The sequence below is a fragment of the Anomalospiza imberbis genome, chromosome 1 (assembly GCF_031753505.1).
Source record: "Anomalospiza imberbis isolate Cuckoo-Finch-1a 21T00152 chromosome 1, ASM3175350v1, whole genome shotgun sequence".
NCBI lineage: Eukaryota > Metazoa > Chordata > Aves > Passeriformes > Viduidae > Anomalospiza > Anomalospiza imberbis.
The window spans coordinates 47,852,026-47,879,285 of NC_089681.1; the positions used below are offsets into that span (position 1 = coordinate 47,852,026).

At 39.0% G+C, this 27,260-nt stretch overlaps 1 protein-coding gene across 1 annotated transcript in view; it reads right to left on the reverse strand.

Annotated features, from left to right (window-relative positions):
• Positions 1–27,260, reverse strand: part of GREB1L (GREB1 like retinoic acid receptor coactivator) — a 132,556-nt gene that overhangs the window by 19,500 nt on the left and 85,796 nt on the right. Inside the window, 14 exon segments of the mRNA XM_068190944.1 lie at positions 2,618–2,957; positions 4,924–5,057; positions 6,471–6,663; positions 8,054–8,234; positions 9,196–9,393; positions 11,266–11,400; positions 12,044–12,172; positions 13,034–13,360; positions 18,988–19,173; positions 20,936–21,073; positions 22,792–22,911; positions 23,252–23,389; positions 25,036–25,069; positions 25,071–25,174. Of these exon segments, the coding sequence (XP_068047045.1) occupies positions 2,618–2,957; positions 4,924–5,057; positions 6,471–6,663; positions 8,054–8,234; positions 9,196–9,393; positions 11,266–11,400; positions 12,044–12,172; positions 13,034–13,360; positions 18,988–19,173; positions 20,936–21,073; positions 22,792–22,911; positions 23,252–23,389; positions 25,036–25,069; positions 25,071–25,174 (2,357 nt within the window).

The following is a 27,260-nucleotide window of genomic DNA, read 5'->3' on the forward strand; positions in this document are numbered from 1 at the left end:
GTGGAGTATGAAAGTGGGTCAATGAACCTTGCTTAATTATTTTAGACAATGAAAGATTACGTGACAGAAACATATTTCATCTTTCCCTGGAGGTAATCCCCCCCATAAAAGAACTCCTTACCTACAGTTTATCAAGGCCTGAGACCACAACACTGCACCATTTTCCCTTAGCACTGGAAAGGTTGGTAGCATCAGCCCCATGTCCTTACACCTTTCAGTTCCCCTGGTTCAGCAGAGCTTACTCAAAACATTTATTTCTCCAATTACCTAGCAGTATCTAATGACTTGGTAAAGCAGCCTTGGCAGCAGAGAGAGAATTTCTGGCTCAATAAGGTTAGTCCAGCTGTCTGTTCCCCTGCTTCTCCACAGACTAAAGTTTCTGTGAAAGTGCATGACTAGAAAGTGAAATAAGGGAAGACATTTTTTCTTTTGATTTTCCTTGATTTTCTTCTCCCTAGCATAAGGACCTAAAAAGAATGGGGCTTTGAGCTGTAAACTTGCATCCAGAAGATGTATTTCTTGACCATCTTTCTCAGAAGGTCAGAGAGGCGTAACCCTCAGGGCACCTCACTTCTGAATGTCTCCCAAACAGTTTGATTCTTGTTACACTTAAAGGGTATGCCATGATAGCATCCCTGGTCAGTGAAATAGTTATTAAAATTGTCTTCCATCTCTTGTTTCATTCTGTACTTCTGACTCCCTGATGGAGAGGAATGACCTGTCTGGCTGGTCTGGCTGACTAGCAGGCTTGTCTGACAGAACAATGTAGCCACTAGCACTGCAGAGACAGCTGCCCACCCTCCCTGCCCTGCTGTGGCATCACACACCTCACTAATGCCATCTGAGGGAGAGGCTAAGTTAAGTCACACTTTTCAGCTGGGTTCACTAACACCTATAAAGTTTCCCTCCCTGCCTTTGAAAATGGTCATTATGAGGTCTTATCCTTCCTGCAACAAAGAGTATTTATTGGTGGGATCACATTTTGAGCCTCAGCACTCAGTAGCCTCATATTGCTCTCTCCCCATACACACATCAAAAAAAGAGCTGGGACGCTTGTAGCAAAAGTCCTTTAGTTTCAGTACTGCACCTAATGTCAGAACAAATGCCCATCAGCACAGAGACTAAATCAAATTTGTCTGCAATAGCCTAGGCTGATGAATTTTGTAATGGGAATCAGTTCCCCAAATATATGCTCACACCATGTCAGAAATCTTGTGTTATCCCAGGCACCAGAGTAGCAGGGATGGTAGTGCAACACCAGCCTCACAGATGGCCTTTATTATTCTGAAATACTACTGGGACACCCCACCTAAAAAAGACACTACAGGCTTATATTTGGGCAACTGTATTCCTCTCCTCAACTCCCTTCATATGCATGGTTCAGATTTGAGGGTTTTTCTTCTAGTAAACTGCAAGAAAAGAAACAAATCCAGAATCCTACAGCTCTGTTTGGTCCAAAAATGCATCCTATGTTTTGGAGAGTGTAATAAGAAGATTTATTTTGAAGATTTTTCACTCTCTACCTGATAAAATTCCTCTATTCCAGACCAATGTCTACATGGATATCCACCTGCAACAGCTCCACAGTCAAGGCCTCAGGCTGCTTCAGCACTGCATAAGGGCTGCAACTCATTATGGCAAAGCACTATTAAGAAGCCCTCACAGGACTCAATCCAGAATTATTTAAGGGTGGAATTCATGCCTATCCAAAAAAAACCCACCAGCACAGAGCAGTTAATCTCACATGTCATTGAATCATTTATGACCACTTTCTTCGCTCTCCTGCTGCAGATAAAGTTTGAGAAGCAGGAGTCATAGCTTCTTTAAAGGATATTTTGTCTGCTTTTGGCTGTAGGCAAGCTCTTTCAAACAGGCTCACAAAATTAATTCCTCTTTTTTTTTTTTTTTTTTTTTTTGAATACAGTATATAACTCATAGTAGAAGCAGAAAATTAAGCTCTTTTTGAGACTTAGAGCAGAGATCAGGACAGATAACCAGTACTACTTTCAGGCTGATACCTAAGGCAGGCAACCCACTGCCCCTTTGTTTAATGTAGTGAGGTCAATACATGAAGTGGGTTTGGCTACTTGAACCATGCTCTTGCAAATCCATGCAAAATTTTAGGCTGGTGCAGATATGGTAGGTATATATGTATGTAGCCTCTTCAGGCTTTCAGCATGCAGAGGGTTGAGGAAAGAAATCTGTGACAAACAGCATACTTTACCAGTTATCAGAAGGTCAGAAGATGGATGAACAGAGCAGACAACAGATACACTAGACAGACAGATAAGTTGGTGGAAATAATTAGTTTGCCTACAGAGATCTGAGCTCTGCTTTTAGAGATGAACCCTATCTGATGCAGGCTGTTAATCAACTTTAAGAAGTGAAGTAACAGCTGGTGTTTGGCTTCATGGACCAGTAACAATTCAGGTTTGTTCCAAGTCGCTCTATCTTTTATGCTCAAAGTACAGAAATGCATTCACAGCGACAGATACAGAGCACCTGCCCTTTCCCTATAGAATAATTAACCTATAAACACATGGGAATAAACACAAAACAACTACAAAAGCCGGATTACTACAAAGAGCACACAAACAAACATTCAGTTTCTGCTAACCTTGAGCCGCGTCACGAAGTGTTTCGCGACGGTGAGCTCCGAGGCAGGATTCCCAAGGAGGATCTCGAAACGATACTGCAGCCCCAGCTTGTCCCTTACTTCCTGTAACCTCTCTTTGGCCAGCATGGCCAGCTGCACCGATGGCACCCGAATGACGAGCATGTGGCCACAGCCATTCTTATCCTTTCCTGGACTTGTGATAAGGTCATCCATTATGCTGAGTGTTTCAGGTGTGCTGTGATCCCTCAGAGAGGCCATGGTGGTGAGGGCCATCAGAGCTTGGGAATACTGCTGAATGAGAAGGTAGCAGCGGATCACCATGCTGTGCAGCCGGGGGTACCTTGGGGGAGGCACAGTTCTGCATTAGCACGTGCAAAATCACAGTACTGTCTGAAAATCAGCCAAAACGCAGGACTGCATAGTGAGGAAGTGCCTATTTTTTCCAGTTGTGCTCAAAGAACAAAGTCTTCCATTTTCATAGACAAAAACTTTGAACAAATGCTCTCTGCATTTGGCCCAAGTCCTGATTTCACGTAACAGGAATTATAAACTTCTGTTACCCTCATCTGGTCCAAAATTTCAGCTAAAGATCTATGGCTTGATGGAGATAAGGAACACCTCAGATCCAGTTTATTCTGAGAACACACGCTTATAACTGCTTTGCTTTCCACGAGCTTTTTCTTCGACAAACTGGAGGACCATCGTGGCTTCAAGTGGTTTGTGGGAGAAATACTTCATAATTTCACATCTCTCAATCTCTCACCAGAAAGTTGGACGTACCATAAGAATTACTGCTCTGAGCCAAATCTGAACGTCCATTTTGACTTTTAACTTACATAGCAAACATCTTTGCCTTCATTACAGCTACATGCAGTGGCAACAAATATGAAGTAAAATTTTAACAGAAATAAAATTAAAACCTACTCAAGCAAAAAACCCACTCAATTTCTAGACATTTCCAATGAGCTCACTTGCCACCATAATACAGAAAAACACTACTCTATTACATCTTGAGTGCTGGTCTTATGTCACATAAGTCAGAATAACTAAAATAACTAGAAGTTCCACATTTCTCTGGTCTCTTTCTTGAGTAATCTAATAGACAATATAATATCCATTTAAAGAAAGTATTGGGTTTGTGCTTAGCCAGTAGATACAGTAGTTTGCTCTGGATACCATAAGCCAGTCATTAAAACAGTTAGTTTTTAAAATACTTTTTACTCTTCCTACCATAAAAGTACCCACTGTACTTCTGCTACTAAAACAAATGGAGCCTTTCTTATAATACAAAAATGTCTGCAATATTTTCAGATTGTATGGCTGAATGGCTCATCCACCCAGACAGAATAGCCCAGTTACTTGAAAACAGAGCCAAATTGATAAACTGTGACACAAAAACATATCTTGGCTCCAAGGTAGAGAGGTTCACCTGCCATCAATTTCTAGTATTATCCTAATCTCGTATGATTATTTGCACATACATAAATCCTCCTTCATCCTTTTTCCCACCCACACTTAAACACAGAGATAGGGACCGCTATCTCTTCCGCTGCATTTGACCAGAAAGAATAGGAGAAACCTAAAGAATTGACCTAATTATAATTGCCTATTTGTAGATAATAACAAGTATTATGTATTAATGATGTATTTAATTATTAATGTTGCTAATTTAACACATTTAATATTGAATTTTACTTAATAAATACAGATGTATTTACAACCATTATACTGACCTAATTCAAATAGAAAACACAGTACTGAACACAGAACAATCCTGTTCTAGCAAATATGAAAACATGAGACCTATTATTTGAAGTGCTATAAAGGCTCTGTCCTGCTAATACGCACAGCAGATTAACTCCACATTGATGGAAATTACAATATTCCCCTCATTCCTGAAAGGGGCACATTGAATTGTATCTTGGATATGTGCCATGAAAGTAGCTTTTCAGGCAGCTGCAGGGTACTAACAGACCCTGAGCTGCAGGAACCAAAACCATGGCCAACTGCTGAAATAACAAAAATGTTTTTGAAACACCCTCACCACCACCAAGAGAGACAGCAGAAGTGGCGAGGCATGAAACCTCTGGTACCTTCTGAGCTCAGCGAGGGCTGAGCCAAAAGAAGAGAGAAGCACAGCTGAGCCCAGCTTGCATTTGTTACAAAAATAAAATTGCACATACTTCATGTTTTCCAAGATCAACATCAAAGGTCACCATGTCTTCATCCCCTGTAATGGGACTCATAAAGATGTATCTTTAAGATCCCAACTGGACAGAATCCCAAGTTTCCATGTTATTATTTACCTTTCTAAAAGTGTGTTGACCATTTTTTCAAAGGTTTCATCACATCTCAAAAGGGGACTTGTGACTCCCCACTGGAGGGATTTGCTGTATTCATTCAAACCAAAGTATAGCTTTTCTTCACTTGCTGCATCATCCTGTTTCATACACAAACAGCAAAAATATAACGTATTCTGGAACAAATTTTTATTTCTTGTGTCATTTTAAAAAATAAGTGGAAAGCACTTTCCCAACCAAAGAATCCTTTCTTTTTATCCATTCTCCCTAAGTGATGCTATTTATTTGTTTCAATGAATACAATAAAATGCAAATTGGTTTTTTTTACTTAACTTATTATTTGCCAACAGCTAGGAAAGACAGGTGTAGGTCCTTGCAAATCTTTTCAGTGTATCTCCTACCTGTGACTGCAGGGGGTTTCTAGAATCCTGCTAATTATTTTCTGACTCCCTATCTCTGGCTTTAAATCTACTGACAACTGTAATCTCATTTCTATTAAGAGTAGAACCTGAAAAGAGAAGGATTTTTAATTTCCAAAGTTGTTCTTGATTGTCAGAGCCTACATGCTTTCCTAATGGAAACCACAAATAAAACATTTTTTGTTGGAATGTAAATCTGCAGACAGCTATCAGAAAGGCAGAATATTTGTTTCAAATTTCATGAGCCTTTGATGGAAGCACAGCATGTTCTCCAGTGCATTTATATCAGCAGTAATCTCTAGGAATGTAATTAACCACCTACAGTCTTCCCCTTTTTTGTGGGTTATTTTTTTCATCAGAAAACTGAAAGTTGTTAATTTTTTTATATTTGGGAAACAAAAAAATTGTCTAGACCATTTTAGAAGGTCACCACATGGTTTATATTAACAAGTAACCAAAAAGCAAACTTAGAATATTCATTCATTCTATCATTTTACATTAACTATTTTTTACAGCTCCCATTTTAAGATATTTTGCAGAAACTAATGGTCCACTCAGCACAGTAAAGTCAGATCTGATATAAAAACCAAACAAGTAATAGGAGAAAATGCTATTTTTAGCAGGTTTATCCAAAACATCCTCAGAATCAGCTGGCTGAAATGCTGAAAAAAGTTAATAGTGCAGAATATCCAACAGGATTTTTCCTCTGCACAATGACAGCATCTACTACACCTAAACTTGTCAACCTGGCACACAACTTTAATTAGCACTGGGAACATAATGAACAGACTTGACAGGCTATGTGACATAAAACTTACAGTCAAAAGTCAGACTGCTTCAAAAGGGAAAGGCAGCTCTGGAGCTTTATGGCATGTCTACATAGCTTTGTCTGACCAGAGCACAGAAAGTGGATTCTCATCTTGCATGACTGGATAAAGAAAAATGGCTTAATTCCTGGTCCTAAATATCAGGCGCTACCTCTACCATCAGTATCTCAGGGCTGTCCATCTGGAATCTGAGAGAATAAACTCCAGCAGAGAAAGAGCTCCCTCCCAACACACACATTTTCTAGATTCTGTTAGGTGTGAATTTCACATTAAAATTCACAGTTAAAATTAACAGCTAAACACTTACCACAGTGTCAGATTGTATCCAATGTACCTCATTGCTAGAGCTGATCCTGGACTGCTGTGTTTGCAGGGCATAAGGGAAAGAGCTGACCTGAAGAACAAGGAGGTTGAATGCTTCAAGCACCTCCCTGCAATTAATAACTCTATCAGCCAGACCATGATTAGGCTCACCATGTGACAGGGAACTTGAAATGGCACTGCAGAAATAAGAATGCAAAGAATTGCCTTACTGATGTCCTGAAATTCAGTGGATTACTCTCTTCCTACAGAAAAATCTCAAAATTACAGAGAACCATGGCTCAAAAAAAAATCTCTTTGGAAAGGTAAGAGACTTCAAAAAATGTTTGACTGTTCTCTGTGGGTAAAGTCAGGAAAACAAGGGAAAACAACAAACACCTAAATAAAGGATGGAAATCTGTTGACAGTGAGAAGGTGGATTAGTGTGACAATTTAAAAAAGCATCACACAGAGGAAACCAAAAATAATCCAAGGCTGATTAAACCCCTCTCATTAAGAAACACTGTTCCATGAGCTGTGGGGATAGGATATAGCAACAATTTTATGAAATCCAATGGCTTTTCCAGTTTGAAACAACAAATTTCTAAAAAGCTGGGGAGCCTCAAAGTCTACTGATGTTCTGAGCTCCTGAAATTGCCTTTACTTCCATTATATACCCAGAAATTCCAAATTCAAAGTATAGCAAAGATAGTAAAAAAAAGTGAATGGGAAAATCCGGAAGAAATGTTGTTGCTCTTGTCTCTTTACAGAGAGAGTATTTTGTTTATTATAGAACCATAGAATGGTTTGAGCTGAAAGGGACCTTAAAGATCATCTATTTCCAACTCCTCTGCCATGGGCAGGGACACCTTTCACTATTTCTAATATTGAAAAGAATCCCACAACCCTATGTATCATGTTTAAAACATAATATTCTTCCTAGTTTACACATGGATCAACAACAGAATAATCAGCTTTACTTATTTCTTTCTTCTTTCAAGATGAAGTTGTGATTTGGTATGAATAAATGTTTTTGCATGTGTGTACATGTTGTGTTTAGACCTAAAGCCAAATTCAGTACAGCTGTTTCTTTAAATCCTTTTCTTACAGAAGCCATGGCATCTTTCTCATGATGCAGACTTAAACGTCTGCAAGCATTCTATTATCACAAACCACACTATTATCAGGGATAAAAACAGGAATTAAAGCATGACCAGCTTGTGAGCATCGGATACATTTGTGTTTGAGTACAGAAAAATAAGAGGAATAGAAAAAAAGACAAGAAGAACAAAGAAATTTGCAAAATCCAGCATTTTCCCCTAGATTTCAGCATCATAGCACATAAACCTAAAAAGAGTCCTGTTAGGCATCCAATAATCTGAAAATAGTCTCACCTACTTTCAGTTGAATCAGAATTAGGTAACAAATATAATGGGCAACCAAAAGAGATTCTTTCCAATTATAAGGCTCAAAATGCCTTAAAAACACCTAGACAAAGCAATACGTGTCTAAGATCCTAAGTCTTCTGAAAAACCTAACGGGAATATGCTGGGAGAGGATGGTTTTCCTTCAGCAGATTGGAGCAGCTACCTTGTTAAATCCACGTGGGCATTGTCATGAACCAGCACAAAGAGCGTGTAGGGGTTCTGCTTCACTCGCCTCATGAAAACTTCAAACTTAGCTTGAATCTCATTGTCCAGCCGAACCACATATTTCTCAGCTCTCTGATAGGCCGTCCCATTGTCTTCTAGGCCCAAGTCCACAAGCACACCTGTCAAAAAGAAGAATACAACAAAAATCATTTCCTTTGAGTGCATCCAAAAGTGAAGGGTCAATGGGAAGTTGCCACTTGTCCACTAAACCGCTGATAGGCCCCAGTAGGAAGACGATTACCCAAATGCGATTTCTCTAGAAATGGAGGCCAAAATGTGCTCCTTGGCTTCTGGATTTCCTCCAGAAAGTGCCTGAAGACCTTTCAAAAACTTCTCACATTATCAAAAAATGGGGGAAAACATCAGGCCTCCACAAACAGTTCCAAAGCAGCACTCAGTTGCTGCTGAGACGATTACCCAAATGCGATTTCTCTAGAAATGGAGGCCAAAATGTGCTCCTTGGAGTCTGGATTTCCTCCAGAAAGTGCCTGAAGACCTTTCAAAAACTTATCACATTATCAAAAAATGGGGGAAAACATCAGGCCTCCACAAACATTTCCAAAGCAGCACCCAGTTGGGTATGCTCTATGAGCAACCCTAGGCCAAACTTGCCTACATTAAGCTAATATATTAATACTGTTTGAGTTAGAAAAAGTCACCCTGACCTTTCCTTTGCAAATATCATTATGTAAAATTGTTTCTCCCTCATATCGTATCGTATCATACATCATATCATACTTTTCATGCTCTGCTTCAATGTTTGTGTCAATACAACTAGTCTTTGTAAAGACATATTGCTGTCATACTCATGAATTAGGCATAGTGCAACGCATATAACTTTGAATGTAATTTGAATTAAAGAAGTAGGAATAAACTACTCTGAAATATGGGTCAATTAGGTATTTTCCAGGGTCTTAATGATTTTGTAAATATATTTTTTTTTAAATAAGTGAAATAAAACGCAAACTACGAGGACAAAAGATATATTGGAGCAATTTACTTTTCCCCTTACACCAGTAATGATGTAACAACATCACCTACTGGAGTTATCAGCCTGTTTGCCCTCCCCCTCCCTTTTACCTGATTGTCGAATCCGCTGAAGGGTCTGCTGCACCAGGACTTCCGAACGGGGCACTATCACGATGAAGTCCACCTTGCTGAAGTGGCCCAGGTCCAGGCTCTGATTGCCACTGTCTGCTATAGCACAAACCTGGGACAAGAGCTTTCTGGCAACTGTGAGCTGTGGCTGGTAAATTTGGAAGGTATCAACATCCAAATCTAGAGTGTGATTGAAAAAGAAAACAAAACACAGCAAGAAACATGTTTACTTTCCCACCCCGCCAGCAAAACATGACCCTTCAAACAGCCTACCCTCTATTATCAGGAAAAATAAAATCACTCACCAGAAAAAAATCTCAACCTGTTGGAGAGTTTGGTCCAGATCACAAATGCCAACTTTCTTTCTTTGATCAAAATGTGGTAATATATCAGATGACCTCAAGTACAGCACTGCCCATTTTTTAAAATGCCCTAAGTGTTTTAAGGATTTCTAACAGTGAGACCCAAGGAAACCTCAACGCCAACACAGTGAAATGCGTTCTGTTAAATGAACCAACACATACGTAATATGCATGCACATACATAGATATATATAAAGATGTGCATGTGTACATATAATAAAAAGCAGAGAGAGAGGTACAAAGCTCTAATGTTCTCCTGAAACTCAGACTTATTTGGACTTAATGAATGTCAGTATCACACTAGATGCAGAGAACTGAGAGACTGACCAGAACGCTTTTGTTTCCTCAAAATAGAAAGCATGTTCCATTTCAGTATTTCCATTAGGTAAATTCTATGTCCAACAATCCATGCTTTATTAACCACTTTTCAACTTGCAGATTACCAGATTAAATCCTATAAGGGTATTACAGTTTTTTGTTTATGCCACTTTTTCTACTGTGTTGGTTTTACACAGGGATGTGTTTTCATGTGTGCATGTGTACATGTGATTATCTCCTGTTTAAATATGCCTTAGTGTCCATTTGAGCAGATCTGCTGTGGAAGAAAAGTCCCTCTCACTGCCTAGGAGACTTAATTCTCTATTTTTTTTTTCTTCAGGCAGTTTCTCAATAGCTTCAACCACTGTACAGCCATATGTTAACAACAAAATTAACTCAGAACAATTGTTTGAGAAAATATGAAGGTTTTAAAAAAAGTATACAGTAAGAAGAAAAAAATGCTCAGAATCTAAAGATCATTCTCCCGTCAAATTAATCCTCTGGGGAAGCTCAAGACTTGTATTTCTGAGGGTGCCAGAGCAAAGTCCCTGGCAGCCCTTCTAGTTGGATCTCCTGATGCATGTGGAGACAATAAACCATTTTGCTTCCTTTCAGATTTAACACCAAATAGATGAATTTAAGTTAACTAATATGAATCAAGAGCATACCTTTCTTTCACAGAAAAAAAGCTTTACTGGAGGTTGAATTTGCTTTGATACTGGACCTGAAAGAATCTCAGTGTTCACAACAGCTCAGTGTATCTTTTGCCATTATTGTGATATGAAAAGGAAAGTATGTTTAGAACTCTGAATAGCTAAACAATTCTGAAAATTAGCAGTTTTAGACAGGAAATCCTAGCTTACATTTTGCCCTTAAGTATCTTAACACATTATGCTGAATAAGACACATCTCAGATCAACAAATTACAGATCACATTTGCTTAGCACTTTCAGCCGAACATCTTAAAAAACATCCCCTAAATGTTTCAGCCTCAGAGAACAAGTCCCTAATGCATATTACCAGGCAGGAGGACACCTGTTACATTCCTTTTCTCCATTCAAAAATAAGAGATTAATCCATTCTGCCAATGTTACAAAGAAACATCTCCTCTACTCTGCCTGATGCCTAACAGAAGATAACATGTTTTAGCTTTGAGAATATAAAAACATCAGGGGAAAAAAATTGCTGAAGGCTATTACAGGGATTTTCTGTCTGAGCAACTGCTGTATTGCTACATTTAGCTGGCAGTATTATTATTTTAAGGTTGGCACACTGACTGCAAATGTGCCCTCAGATTCTCCTGAGGTGTACGCAGTTTGACTTTTAACAAGCTACTCACTTACTTCGTATCTTGCACATAAAAAAAATTTACCTGGTTCTTGTGTAGAAACCATGGCAATTGCCTCCTGAGATGACACACACTCACTAACATCTCCATTAAAAGGAATAATGACACTTTCCCCTCTCTGCTGTAGCATCTTCTCCAGCAGTTTATCCAAATCATCACCTAGATCAGAATTAGCAACACCAAATAATCTGGAAACCGTTTCAGAGAAACACCACTGAACATTACATACACCCATATTCTCACATAACTGATGTCAAATGTGCACTCAGGCAAGGGATTGGGGATACAGGGAAGAGAGGGAGGCATAATACTTTTCTCTTTTATCTACTGATTTACCAACTGGATTAATTAAAAAAACAACCAAAAAAAACCAAAAAAAAAAAAAAAAACCACAAACAGAAGAAGGAACCACAGTTGTATAACTTCAGGTCTGTAGCTTTACAGCTACTGGTGACATCTGATGATTACAAAGAAACACACACTGTAAAACGACTTCTAAAACCTTGCTAAAAGCACAAACTAGAAAACACTTGTGTACTTATGGGTGCATTACAAGCCCTGCCATTACATTCAGCAGCTGAGACAGGGTTAAAAATGTTTTGCCTGAGGGTTATGAACTGCCGCCACGCAGGTGAAGGAGACAAGCACTTTTTTAGACACAAGGAGGAGAGAGGAACAGAATGCCTCTCAATGGAGAGAGCAAAGCTGTATCCATGTGCATTTTAACTGCTGAACGGGAGACACACCAACCCAAAAGACAAGACTGTCTTGGCTAGAACTTCTGTTTCTTAGAATCACTTACCTAAAGATGTATTTCTGAAATGTGATGCCAGGAAACTAACTTTCCCTGTGATGAGCTCATAACTGATCTCTTTTAAAAATTCACTGGTGGTAAGCATGCTCTCTGCAAGTGCCCGAGATTGATACTGACCTGGAGAAGAGAAGGGAATGGTGTGAGAGCAAACCTTAATACAATTTACTGTCAAGACAACCTTCTCATCCTAGAAGTCTGGGGCACTCTGATCTTCAGTCATGGATCTCCACTACCTTTACCCAGTAGACTGGGAGAGCAGTCTCAAATCTACTTCATTAGTGACTGGAGAATTAGCTGATATAACTAATTTTAGCAGGTTCTTTGCAATTGCACATCATTTTGCATACTTGTGTGACAAATGATACTCAAAATAAGTATTTGCACCTTAGACTAAATGGAGGATTCTGGATAAATAGGAAAAAAGTAATTATCCCTAGTGTGGGAGAAAAAAGGTAAAAAAAGTAAAAAATGGCATTACTGATTTATCTGCCTACAAAGGAAGGATGACTAGTAAAAGATCATTTCCATCCAGATACACTCATTCACACACAAACAGCACAGTCAGTCATCAGTGCAGAATAAAAAGGATAAAAATAAGGATAAAAAGGATGAAAAGCACATTCTGTTTTAAGCAGTCTGCAGAAGACTCTGCCATGTAAAATATCACAGTTGTTACAGGAAACAAAGACAAAGCAACTATTTTGCTACTGGGTCACTTCAAGATATTTTCTAAGGCAATCACACAAACAATAAAGTCTCAGGCCTCTCAAGAAGTAGTAATGACTAGCATAAAGAAATTTTTCTATATCCTCATGGACCTCAGGACTCCAAGTCTTGCTGAACATACAGTAAACTGTGACATTGCCGTGCAACAATACAAAGGAGAATAAAAAGAACAAAAGGGATTTAAAAACTGGATCAATAACTCAAGAAAATTAATTTGCGTTGCCATTTGAAGCAGTCTGCAAATATACTCACCTAGAACCACTACACAGAATTCATTTCCTCTAATCTTTGATGCACAAATGGCAACTACATAATCTGGTAGCTTTTGCTGATGTTTCATTTCATTGAGAGACCTCAAGGTCTCCGAGATGCCCTCTGCCAGGGAATTCTGGGTGACAACCACATGCACGAGATCCCGAGACACACTAGCGATTAACCTGGCAAGCCAAGGGAGTTGACCTGGTGACACAGAGATACACTGTGCACTCATTTGCAAGGATCTCTCTCTCAGAGTGAACTCCTGCATAGCTTTCAACATGATCTGCTCAAATTCTTCCCTCAGGGGTATCTGGTCAGGACCTACAATGAAAACAAACAAATAGAAGAACAGTGTCTCATATAAAAATGTTATTGAACCAGGAATAATTACATGTCTGTCTTGATCTGACAAGCTCCTTCACCACATTTTTTTATATTTAAAAAAACCCACTTGCTACTCAGTGGATATCTACCCACGTGGCTTATTCTTGGTTTTTTATTTTAGAAGCCTTTCTCTTCCACCACCACCTTTTTTTTTTTCCTCCTCCAAACAATGAGGTATTCCACCTCACTCCTAGCTTCAGCAACTGGTGGGGCAAACAAGGGAGTGGGAAAATATGTGCCTTTTGCCTGGAAGAGAAGGATTAAGCATGCAGCCATATGTTTTTGCAGCAGAAAAACAAAATGCTTATCCTTGTAGCCTAATCACAGCCATGCAGCCTAACAAAGGCTGTTAAATGCTCTTTGCTTTGCTTTTTCTCATCTTGCATACTAATCAACTAAGCATGGATGCAAATAAACATGTTTAACCTCTTCCTTAGCTTAATTAAATTAATTCAGCAAATCTGCAAGCATCTAACATAAAGAAGGATATGCAACTTTAGATCTACATTCCCCAGACTCTGTCAACTGTACTGTCAACTTGAACTGGAAAACAGAAATATAAGCCATCCTATCTTGGCATCAGTCCTCCAACTGAACTTCAATTAACATTCTGTTCAGTTAGCTTTGTCTCATTGTCAAAGATATTCACAAATAGTTAAAAACATTCATGAACACAGAGTAAAAAGTAACCATGGCTTATATTGCCAAGATCTCATATGAGTGCCAAAGGAGTCAGCTTCACACTTCAGCAGCTTGTTTTTCTATGACAAAACGGGGAGGGGGGGCTTAAATATCAGAGAGATGTGAAATACTGGGTTTAGTTTTATGTTTTCTTTCAGGCCAGGAAACAGAAAGGTTGTGTGAGAAACAGGGTGTGGGTAAATAACCCACAGCACAGAATCAGTAAAAACTGCCACCTGTTGTCATTCTTGCCTTTTTGAGAAGTAACATATGGAAGGTGCCACCATCCAATTACCATAGGATGGTAAGACAACTATAAACTTGTAAGTGCAAGGCTGTTTTCATTTTTGATGCAAACTGAAAAATTCTGATGAGTTAAATTTAACACAGCATGGGCATAATTCTTTCTTTTACAGTTCTCTTTTGGAAATGTACTTTCTTTTTCCTTCTAAGAAAACATCACACATTCTAGGTCCTTGAAGATCTCAAAATTTAGAAAAAAATCTCGACATATATAAGTAGAGAAGAATATTCCTCTGCGGAAATAAAGTAACATATCAACCCCTGAAAATGATGTTACCCACTAACAGAAATAAAAACAAGCTTTTGCTGATTGAGGGAGGCTACTTAAGAGACAGGCTCTAAACATAAGGGTCATCATCATGAATCCAAGTAGATTAAAATAATGGTACAAATGGAAGAGCAGTTTCTCAGTATGAGAATACACAGAATTTCACTCAGATTACTTATAAGTATGGCAATCTTTCTCCACAACAGTCCAGAAAAATAATGGAACTAGTATCAGATGAGATGTAAGACAAAATGATAGATATTGATTTTGATTTTGAACAGTTTCCTTAAAAAAATATATCGATGCTAAAAGGGAATATATAGAAGCTTCTCTACAGAAATGAGCATGCAAATGATCATCTTGATTTCAAAAACAAAACTGCAAACGAAACAATATCATAAAATATTAATATCTGAGTTACATCCATTTGGTGTCCAGTCACAAGTGGTGTTCCCAAGGGCTCAGTGTTTGGGCCAGTCTGTTTAATATCGATATTGATGATATGGACAAGGAGATTGAATGAGATTGGCTCAGCTGGGTAGAACACAGTGCTAATCATGCCAAGGTAGTAGGTTCAAACTCCATAGGGGCCATTCCCTTAAGTGTTGGATTTGATGATCCTTATGGGTCCCTTTCAACTCACAATATTCAGTAATTCTGTATGAGAGCACCCTTGGGCAGTTTGCAGGTGACAGAGGGCAGGAAGGCTCTGCAGAGGGATCTGGACAGGCTGGATCAATGGACTGAGGACAATGCTTTGAGGTTCAACAAAACGAAGTGCTATATCCCACCCTTGGGTCACAACAACCACCAGTAGTGTAACAGGCTTGGGAAGAGTGGCTGGAAAGCTGCCTGGTGGAGAAGCACCTGGGGGTGTTGGTTGATGGCTGGCTGAACATGAGCCAGCATATATATGCCCAGGTGGCCAAGGCCAACGCCTGGAATGCACCAGAAATAATGTAGCCAGCGGGACCAGGGCAGGATCATCCCCCTGTACTCAGCACTGGTGAGGCCACACCTTGAGTCCTGTGTACAGTTCAGGGCCCCTCACTACAGGAGGGATGTTGAGGTACTGGAGTGTGTCCAGAGAAGTGCAATGGAGCTGGTGAGCACAAGTTCTATGGGGAATGGAGCTGGGGTTGTTTAGCTTGAAGAAAAAGAGGCCCAGGAGGACTTCATTGTTCTCTACCATTACCTGAAAGGAGGCTGTAGCCAGGTGGGGAATGGTGACTTCTCTTGGATAACAAGTGACAGGACAGATGGAAAAGGCCTCAAGTTGTGCCAGGAGGAGTTTAGACTGGACATTAGGATAAATTTCTTCACTGAAAGGGTGGTTAGGCATTGGAATAGGCTGCCCAGGGAAGTGGTGTATTCAGCATCCCTGAAGGCTTTCAAAAGACACATGGATGTGGCAGTTGGGGACATGGTTTAGTGGTGAACCTGGCAGTGCTGGGTTAATGATTGGTCTCACTGATCTTAAAGGTTTTTTTCAGCCTAAATGATTCAATGCTGCTATGATTATATTCTTTTAGTCTACACAGTTTAAGTCAACATATTCAAATGTCATCCATTTCTGGCTGACACCCATTTCTGGGTAGACAAACTTCAGGGTACATCTCACAGAGACTACTTCTCCAACCTTCTAAAACAGGAGAATTGTTGGATTAAGCTCTTGCTTTTAGTTTCTGACCATCCCTTCCACTCAAAACAAAGCCCTGCAAGAGTCTTGAGTCTGGATGTGCATTTGGACATTAAAACCACAAAACACCTCTGGGTGTCACAGCATACAAAATATAGAGTCAAAATTATTCAAATGCACCACAACAAGAGAGAAGGGAGAATGATTTCAGAATGATTTCAGAATCCTAAACAGTTTAACAAAGGGTTCAGAAATCTTTTTCAGCCAGAACACAGACCACCTTAGCACTGCATAGGCTGAGATTGTTTTTGTAGAAATGGCAGTGCAATAGTAAAAAAGCTGACAATTACAGATGATGGAATGTAACCCATACTGCAAATATGGGCATTCTGATGTGTAAAAACAAAGCTTGAGAATACTTCACCATGGATGCTGCCAAAGATAACAAATGTGAAACCCAAGTAAGTCCCAGAGGTAGACTAAAAAAAACCCACTAAAATCAAACACACTTCCTTATCTTTTTTTACTTATTCCTTTATCACAGTCAGTGGAATTTATTTATAGCAACGCTACAGCTCACAACCACAGGTTTAACTACATATAGTCTTCAAAGAAGGTTTAAAGCATCAGAAATGCATTTGGCTTTTTTACTTTGATTTGTAATATCATCACGAGTTGCTCAGCAGATTTCTGAAAACACAATAGCATCGTCCTACAATTAATGTTGTCATAATTTCACAAGAAAACTGACAGGAATTGTCAGCTATATCCTTTTTTTTCCCATAAAAGGAGCACTTCCATAGATAATATTCTTATCATCTGTGATCACAGTCATCTGCAAATGTATTTTATACAAGTAGTGAGATCTGAAAAAAATTAGGCAAGACAATAGCGCTTTTGCCTGCAGTTTTATCTTTGCCCTTATTTTACTCTTTTGCAATATACTCTGGAGAAAAGAAAAACATTTTAGTCTTATTTTCTCAATTTTAAAAAAAAAGAGGCTTAAGTGAATAAATTGTTAATTTATAAGTGTATTTCTCTCTTCTTGTCAAAAACTTTTGAATCTGGCCACCCTCCAATCATCTCTAATCTGCTTTGATTTAACAACATGGGACAAAGGCTACAGTTTGGTGCAGCTGTCACAATTCCAACAGTTTTAAGTTTACAGCAATATTCAAACCAGCAACATGTTTTGATCCCCTCCTCTACAGAATGTTTTTACTTTTCTCCTCATTAGGCTCTTTCATCTTACAGCACTGGCACACATCTCCACATAAGGTCAAATAGGAAACTATTCAGCTTTGCCCAGCTAAGAACAAAAGCCAAACTAAACACCTGCTAATAAGAGAGCTGCTTTATGCTGAAGTCACAGGGCTCAATAAACACAGTTCTGCTACAGACGCTTTGCATGAAGCCTCCTTTAGTTCGCAGCAAGTGTAGACTTCTTGCATCCATCTAAAGTTAGACTTGCTCCTGAAGCGTGATTAGCTGACTCACAGGTTTCAATAAATAGTTTATTTTTAATTAGAAATGCTGTTATCTGCTGGCTACAAATTTGCAAGCTGCCTCTATCAATCCAGAATTGTGTGAAGCAGCTGCTTTTAAAAGCACACTCTACAAACTTTCCAATAAAGAGGAAAATCTCAAATAACAAATTTAGGCCCACTGAAAGAAAGTAACAGAAAAACATCCTGTAAGAAATTAAACCCTTTGTCGGTTCTAACATGGCATCCAATGGACTAGTGAGGCAGACAATGATAAACAAAGCTAACAGGTCACTTAGAGAGTATTACAACATGGAAAATGGCTTCCTTCCTGTCTCTTACAGTACTGGAGCAAAGTGTAAGCACTCACGGGTGAAACTGGCACATTTGGAACACGTTTGCTCCCCAAATTGTAAGGTTATCAGCAGTCGTGCTGTTTTTGGAACACCTGCATATTTCATACCATTATGTATTACAGATGCACTGTGCTATTCACAAAAGTAACTTCACACTCCCCTATGATAAGTGGCATCTTTCAAATAAAAAAGTTAGGGTGAGACTGCCATGGAAGTTTCCCAACACTATCCTGCATTTTTAACTTCTAAAACCTTGCTGCTACCACTGCTCTTTTTATTCTAAGGTAGGGAAAATGACTGGACCTGCAATAAGAGAAAAACATGTGGCTTGCTGGTTTGTTCTCAAACTTGCAAAAAGTCCATTTCAAAAACATTTACAAGAATGAGATATGCACTGAATCCCTTGCCTTAGTCTGAATAACAAATGTGGTTTTCATGTAAACAGTGCTGTCACCAAAACAATGACAACCATCACACATCTGCCAGCATTTGTCACAAAACTGAATAAAACAGACCAAGTGTCCTTAGAAAGGGCTGTGATAACTGATGGTTTGATACCCTAAGAAAATGAGTTATCTGCATTGCAAATCCATTTCACAAAGGTGACCTGGTCAATCCCCATATGGAGAGTAGAAGCAGTATCAGCCTTTAAATTCACTTCACTTCTTCCGTTTCAGGAACAAAGTGGCAAAGTCACACACACTAGATGGAGCCACTTGCCTCTTCCAGCCACAAAAGCAGCCAGAAAACTGGCCCTAAAAGGGACATAAAGAGGGTATGAAGAAAAAAGGACAGTCTCAAATAAAACCAAGTACTTATGACAAATTGCTTACCTAGTTGGACAAGATACTGAATAGTTAAAAGTATCATATTCTCCACACTTAGCAGCTGACTGCTGGACAAACCCAAGAGATCCAAATCCTTGTTTTCCAGCTGTGGAATCTTGTAACAGTTCACCAGCAAGGGACTTACCACAATATCACCAACATTTCCATAGAAATAAGGTAAAGTGCCATAGCCTATGATAAAAGAAACAAACCCCCCCCCCCCAGAAATTAATAAAATTTGCTATTACATGAAATCTTGCACAATAATATATTTCCAAACATCTTCTTAAAGCTGTCTGGCAAAATACATTGCACCAATAACTGTTCTTGGCATTATAATAGCTTAAAAAATAAATTATAGGCCAGGGATCCTCTGCTGTGCTTTACAACAAGTGATCACATACATTTGCAAGAACTAATATTAACTGCATGATAACTATTGTTATCCAAATACAGATGAGAATATTATCTGTTTGGGTCTTACCCTGACCTTTAAATACAGATTCTCCATAATATAGTGTACAAAGAAGAAAATTCAATGAAAGCAAAAGTACATTGATCTTAACATTATAAAAGCAGCATAAGTCACATTAGCATTGATTCAGCCACTGCTATTGCTTGATTGATTTCACTTTCTTGCCACCTTCCCATTCTGTTTTCATAAACAGGTAAAATAAACATCGACAACTAAACATGCTATTCTGTAAGGTAAAGCACATGAGCACAGGCTAACTCCTATTTTCCTTCAAAATGTTTTTCGTTTCAAAAGAAGCATTTCCACAGAGATTTTGCCAAATACATCCTTTTGGGTACATCTGGTTCTGTACTATTAATAGGACACTGTTTCTCAGGGCCACTAACATTAAGCCTAACTGAGGACTTAATGGCAGCTCTCCAAGAGCCTAAGGGCTGCATTCAATTTGCACTTAAGCTGATGGCTGTAGGCACCCTCATCTTTAATAAGGAAGTGTTTCTCTGAAAACCATTAGAGCACCACGCTAGAGCTTTATAATCGGCTTCCAGAAAACAACGCTAAGCAAAACAAACCAGAAGCGTAACCCTATCCTTGACAGATTTACTGGTGTAGATGGCCCTGTTAATTCTCCAGGAACTGTGTGTATTAAAATTATCCGTGCAAGTGAGGACTTGGAGAACTTCTCCATTCCTTCAGGTAAAATATTTCACAGACTGTGTTGACAGGCATGCTCTGTTGACTCTGAAGGTACTTTATATGACCATCTATACTATGTTGGACCTAAAAGAAATTTAGAGTGAAAAAAAAAATCACTCATCAAAATTTTGGCAGCACTAGCTGACCTGTCTTTTTTTAATGTATTATGCCCAAATAGCTCAGGTTGAAAGGTATATTCATATTAAACATCATACTCTTAAAGCAATGTCTTTCTAAGGGTTAACAAAGTCCTTTATACATCTAAAGGATTTTAAAAGCCTGAAGCCTGATCTGTTATCTCAATTGCTTACAAGAACTATGGACTATAAATGACAAAAAGTTAGTATGATTTACTTCTGTTTAGTCAGTGCAAATCAATTTTCTGGTTCTCATGTAGAATTCTGGGGCTTCAAGATCTGAACTAAAAATGCTGCAGGAAATATTTGCTTGTTTTATAAGTTGTTTATACCAGAAAGCTATTTTCATTACTTGGAAAAAGTTCTCTTCTTGGGTTTTACAAATATCTTATTTGTATAAAACACAGATTTGGCCAGTGGTTCGGCATAAATTTGACCTAGTGGTGACCTGTTTGCAAATCAGGTTCTCCAGAAATCGCCTGACTCTCCATTTGAAATACTGAGCAACTAAAGGAAACTATGTCTGACAAACCAATTTTGCATTGTACTGAATACCAGAACCAACAAAAAGAAAGAAAGCCCCTTTGTCCTGGGGAGTGTGTATTAGTACAAAATGCAGCATTTGATTCCCCAGTGTAAGACTTACCTATCAGAATCACTGGTCTGACTCCTGAGTTATTCAGCAGGTTTTCAGGAACTATTACAGTCTCCCCTGCTGGGATGGGTTGAGGCTGTAAAATTCCAGTTAACATGGATTGAGGAACTGGGACTGACAAAAGAGGCTCTATAAAATAAAGAAAAGAGAAACTTCCATTACTAAAAGGCTCATACTGTGATTTGGCCTTATGAACAAATAAGAAAAAAATTACTGCAAATCACTAACTGTAATAAAATTCAAAAGGTCTCTGCATTTCCTGCTATAGTTTTAAGTAATTTAAATGAAGAGCCTATATCCCCCTGTAGCCCCACCCCTAAAATAAAACTTTTTCTGACCACAGTATTGTTGGTGACAATGAGAGAGCAAAACACAGGTTTGAATATGCATCTTTAAACAAAGCCAAGTACTAAGCCAAAAGGCCATCCCCCAATACTGCTTCTCAATACAAGGGAACAAACTGCTTCAACTTCTGACCTAGAATATATACAGATAAGAAAAATAAAAGCAGGCCAAAATCTCAAAGCTGCTCTTAGGTAGTTGCTACAAGAATAAAAATCAGGCTTTACTCATTAAAGAGCAACAGCAGCTTTCGTAAGTAAAGGAAACCAAGAGCAAGAATTTTGTAATCTGTAATCAGGTTTCAGAGTAAGGCCTGCTTCACAAGTTTCTTAGGCTTCATTTGTGGTTTGCAACCACTTTTTCAAACTATGCCATCAATAGAAAAACATCAAAGGCAGGATGAATGAATGCATACATTTTACCAGGGGAAACTGTTTATCCAACAGAAAAAAGTACTACTAAAGACTCATAGAAAATGGAGTACACAAGAGAGGCAGCAAATTAGTGGAGACAAACCCAACTTAAAGGGGAGATTGCCTTATATCATGTCTCTTCAACAGGCTTCTGAAGATAGAAACTGACAAAAGGTGCAATTTGAGGTGTTCAGATAAGCAGACCTGCACTACCATGTAACCCTTCCTCCTATGACGAATACCTCTGAATATAATTCCAAAATATCTTAAAACCAAGTTCTCAAGAGCAGAGTTACATTGTGCATATTGGTGAATGGCTTTTTTCATTCCTTGGATGCTTATTCTCTCACTCTGTAGAGAGAAGAATAAATAACTCTTTATTCCCCTTTAGAAAATACGCGAAATCTCACAACTGAAAAGTACTCAAATAGTGAACAGTTTTATTAACAGCTATGAATAAAGAGGTATCTACATGGATATCAGTGAGTACTCGTAATTAATTCTATTTCATGTCATGATATTAAACTCCTTCAGCTTTTCCACGCACAACTAACATGTGGCCTCACTTTCTGCTTTTAGCTGAAGATCACCTAATGCATCAGTATCAGTGTCCTCTGTTAGGCCAAAATTATATAAAGCTGTTTTTCCCATGCAGAAACAGAGTGTACAGGCTCTGTAGCATCCCACACCAGACTGAAACACAACAGTCAAGGTGAAGGCTAACGAAAAATCCTTGAAATATATTCATATATCCATACACCTGCACAATTTTAGAACAACTCAGTTACAGTTGAGGGACCAGGGATTTCTTTTAGCTTTAATAATTTAATAATATTATTTGCCTCTTCCTTTCTTCTCTCTCCTCCAGCAGTTTTATTTTCCCTGTGTTGCATCTTAGATTACAACAAGCAGGACCAAGCAATCGTATGTGCTATTTTGGGGGGACCTGAAAAACTCTCCACAGTGTGCTTGAATAGTTCGACAAGATCAGTTATGTTTGCTGTGCAACTCGTGAGAGGTGCAGCATAGGGCTGCTGGGCTGGCTGAGTTCCTGTTTTAACAAATGAAATCTCAGTGTTGTTCAAGTTTTACCTGTTCTTGTCGAAGGCCGGATCATAGGAACAGGTACTGCTAAAGCAGGAGGTGGGACTGGGGACCCAGGAGACCATCCTCGGTGACGTTTCTTTGGTGGTCCAGAACTGGACATAGATGCTGGAAGGAAAGCAAAAACTAATTTTACACCCTGTCCTCCCAAATGATCAAATTCCAGCCCACACTCCATTTCATACCAGTGCTGAGTGGGTATCACATCGCAGAGCACCAGAGGCTCATACTAGATTTACATAAAACCAGACTATGATGTGAAAAAATTGTTACCCGCGTTAAAATGTCCAGCATTATCATTAATGGTCATGCCAAAAAGCACATGGATCTGTAAAGACTGAACTGTAGAAACAGCTACAATCGGAAGAAGAACAAAATCACAATTTTCAAGCTCAACATCCAATGCAGTTTAGAATAAAAAAAAAAAAAAAAGAGATGTTTTCTTTACCTTGATCTCCAGTTGCACAGCCAGAACTTGGAGATGTTGAGTGGGGCATTGGCCGAGAGACTGTAGTACTCAATGCATTATTTCTTCCTCCATTAGCGTTTCCATTAGCAACATCTGTGGCACGCAGTGAAAGAGGAGCTGAGTATAATAAAATACAGAGTGTGTGGCTTGAGACAATCTTGAAAACAAACAAATAAAATAATACAGCCACACACTGATGCAAAAGAACAGGGCAAGATGTGTGACTGAGAAAAACATACTCCAGGTAAAGATAACCATTTGTGTGTATCTACATAATTTTCTCCCAGACATCCACATGCTATGCACAGTAATTCACTACAGGGCTCTCATCTAAAGCCTCAGCAAAGGACACTGGGCAGGGGAAGACAGGGCAGTTTGCTGCAAAGTGTACATGGCCTGAGCATTACTGAAGCAAACCATGCTTAATTTTGCTACCTCTGCCGAAGGTGATCCTCCAGTCCCAGCAAGCCCGACACTCTGGCAGGACTCGCTATATCCATACAAAATTAAACTAGAACGATGGATGATCACCAGAAATTACTATCACTCACTTGAGCTCGTTCTCATTCTTTTACAGAACACAGTTTTTGCAGAAGAAAAAAAATGGCATAAACTGCCAACATGGAGGCCAGTGGGAACTCCAGTTCCTTGCTGATATCAGCCAGATTCACAAGGATTTAGCTCCCAAGAACATATTCCAGGAGCAACAGCAGGAGATAGTGCAGCAGCTTGCTGATGGCAGCTGCAACTGGAAGTGTTAAGAGATGTGGGTATGTAGCTTAAAACAATGCAACTCCCCAGGTGCAGACATCCAAATAAATTCTGGCACAATTGCCAATCACAAAATATGAATAACCTCAATCGCCCATTGTAATCTCCCCATTTCTACTCTAAGTCAACAATTTTGTATGGGCAGATATGGTGAACATGGGTCAGTTACAGAAGTGGTTGAAAAGCTGGGAAGAAATTTCAGTGCAAAATAAAATCATACAAGTATGGAGTGGGGGAAAAGTATTTTTGCACAAAGAACTGGTAATGATTTATTAGATACAACATAATTGTATTATGTACCATAACCAATACCATATTGTATTAAATAGCAGATGTAATACATCATGTATAAAGTGATGTATATATGCTCATGTGCATATATAAACCAAATAAATGGATATATTTTCTTATTCAAGCATACTGTCCTGCAATAAGTATGATGATTTCTTTTTTATTGCTTAAAGACAAACCACCTAAAGTAAAAAAACAATCAGATTATCCCAACAGAGTGTCAGTTTGGGACTTAGATATCATAGTTGAGGATTATAATTCATTAAACACACAATACAGAAATAAGCAATTAAAAAAGCAGATATATTAAAACTCCTTAAAATGAGACTAAATTCCACTACATGTATGTTGAGGAACTATAATTGTTAGAAACGCAGAACTGCACACAACTCTCAATTACTGAGGCAGGAATCAGTGTGATATCAAGAGGTGACATTTATGCTCTCTTACATATCTTAGGAAATGCAGAGAGAGGTCTCTCCTACCAGGATTTTAAATCTGAAAGTCAAGGTGTGGCTCAAGTCTGGGGACAGTACTATCTGCAAAAATTTCTGTGCCGAAGACTGCAAGAATATCAGAGTCCTGGAGAATGCTAGTGAATGCTTTCCTTTCCCTTTCCACCAAAAAAATAATACTCTCTTTTCTTGGCTGTTAAAGCTGATGATTCCATGGCTCTCAGGTTTTGGAAAGCAAAGCCATACCTGCAGCAAATGTCTTTCCTACGAGCTGTACTGACCAGAGCCAGAGGTTTCACAATGTTCTTGTTCCGAGATGGGTCTTGTGTTCCACTTAAGTTAACAGCAGCAGAAGGTGATTTTGCTGGACTGAACACTGAAGAATCTGAGAATATAAGTTGTTTAATTAATGATAAAAATTATACAATATATATATATATACATATGAAAAAATGTGTATAACATACATATTTATCAAAACCCATCTCTGCATAAATTGCAAACAATTTGTTTACACTCCTAAGAAATTACCATGTATCTTTCTGGAGTTTTAACAAACATTTAACAAGCTATAGAATCTTATAGAAGAATCTACTGAACCCATGATTGATCTCTTCCACAATATTTTGCACTTACACACACTCAAAAAATATTTTAACTGTAGAAAGGGTTATCTCATTGCTCCTCAGAATAGCCTCATGGGATAGGCAAGTAAATGCAGTTATCTCATGGTTCACATGAGGAAGCTAAGACAAAGAGCTTATGGAACTTGCAGCCAGCAAGCATAGGGAATAATGACTGGAATAAGTTACCTAAAAGAGGCTGCGGAATCTCCATCACCTGAGATTTTCAACAACAAGCTACTGAATCTCTGTCAGACACAACTAAGCTTGACTAAGAGCAGAAAAAAACAAACCCAAAAACACAGCCTACTTAACAGCACTACTGTCTGTAAAACTATAAAACGCATATGCCCATTTATAAATCTGGGTAAAAAAATAAGGATATTTGAGCCCAAACTCTTTGCATGAATTAACAAACTACATAGAGCACTTTACCAAGGCTAAAACATATAAATATTATTTTATAGAAGGATCAACTGAAGAACAAACAAATTTTAATATTTGCCCAGTATAAAACTGATTCCAAACCTCTCAGCATGTAAGTCCCTTTAACATCAGGTATTTCATAGTTGCAATTTACTTGAAAAAATTGGCATTTGGATGCTGATATACTGGCAAGTCTAAATTCTTATAACCAGAGTGAAAGAATATTAACTCGGCATCAGTCCAGAAAGGTAGTTTGCAACAAGCAGGCAAAGGAGGCTAAGTTCACCTACAGATGTCCTACTAAAACAGCCAGCTAAAGAAAACAGAAGACAAAGACCAACTTGATCTGCCAAACACATTCACCCTCAGGCCACACACCATTTGGTGAGGAGGGTGGGAGGAAGTTCTTCTTTGCCAGACAGAGTAACTGACATGAAGAACAAACACAGAAGCCTCTGCTGCTGCTGCCCTACCAGAAAATCTTGTCCATGTTCATAGGAAATACATTGAATGGCTAACAAAATAGACCACCAGGTCTGGGCCCTTGGAGGCAGATGCTAGTCTGTCATTAAATATGATGTAGCAAATATGTAGTGTTAAAGTTTCTTTAAAGTAGTTTAATTTAAAGCTTTGGGGATTTCTTTTCCCCCATCTCTAGCTGCAATACATTTTCTTGAAATTTCATCTGTGAATGTGGGTGTGGCTGGTATATGTTTAAACACTACTCTGTTAGCCATGCAGGACTTATAGTTATTAAAATAGCAGTTATTAAAATTCTTCATCTTTCTCTTGTACAGCCTTGTTTGTAGTTGCTTAACACATTAATTAAATTTTCCCCTCTCAAGTGTCTGCCCCAAACCGTATTTTTGATACTGTATGCCCATAACTACCTACGTGTATCTTATAGAACTCAGAGACTGAACTGCTCACCAGAAATATTTACACAACTTCTAAGGAAAAAAGGGGGTCTGAGTTGATGATGAGCTGAAAAGAACTGCAGAAAACAACCTGCTAATAAGTAGTCCTGTTTTAAAACAACCAAGAAGAAAACTCCAGTGGAAAGAGCTATGGAGAAGAGAAAGAGAGAAAGAAGAGAGAAAGAAGAGAGAAAGAAGAGAGAAAGAAGAGAGAAAGAAGGGAGGGGAAGGGGAGGGGGAGGGGAGGGGAGGGGAGGGGAGGGGAGGGGAGGGGAGGGGAGGGGAGGAGAGGAGAGGAGAGGAGAGGAGAGGAGAGGAGAGGAGAGGAGAGGAGAGGAGAGAGAGGAGAGGAGAGGAGAGGAGAGGAGAGGAGAGGAGAGGAGAGGAGAGGAGAGGAGAGGAGAGGAGAGGAGAGGAGAGGAGAGGAGAGGAGAGGAGAGGAGAGGAGAGGAGAGAGAGGAGAGGAGAGGAGAGGAGAGGAGAGGAGAGGAGAGGAGAGGAGAGG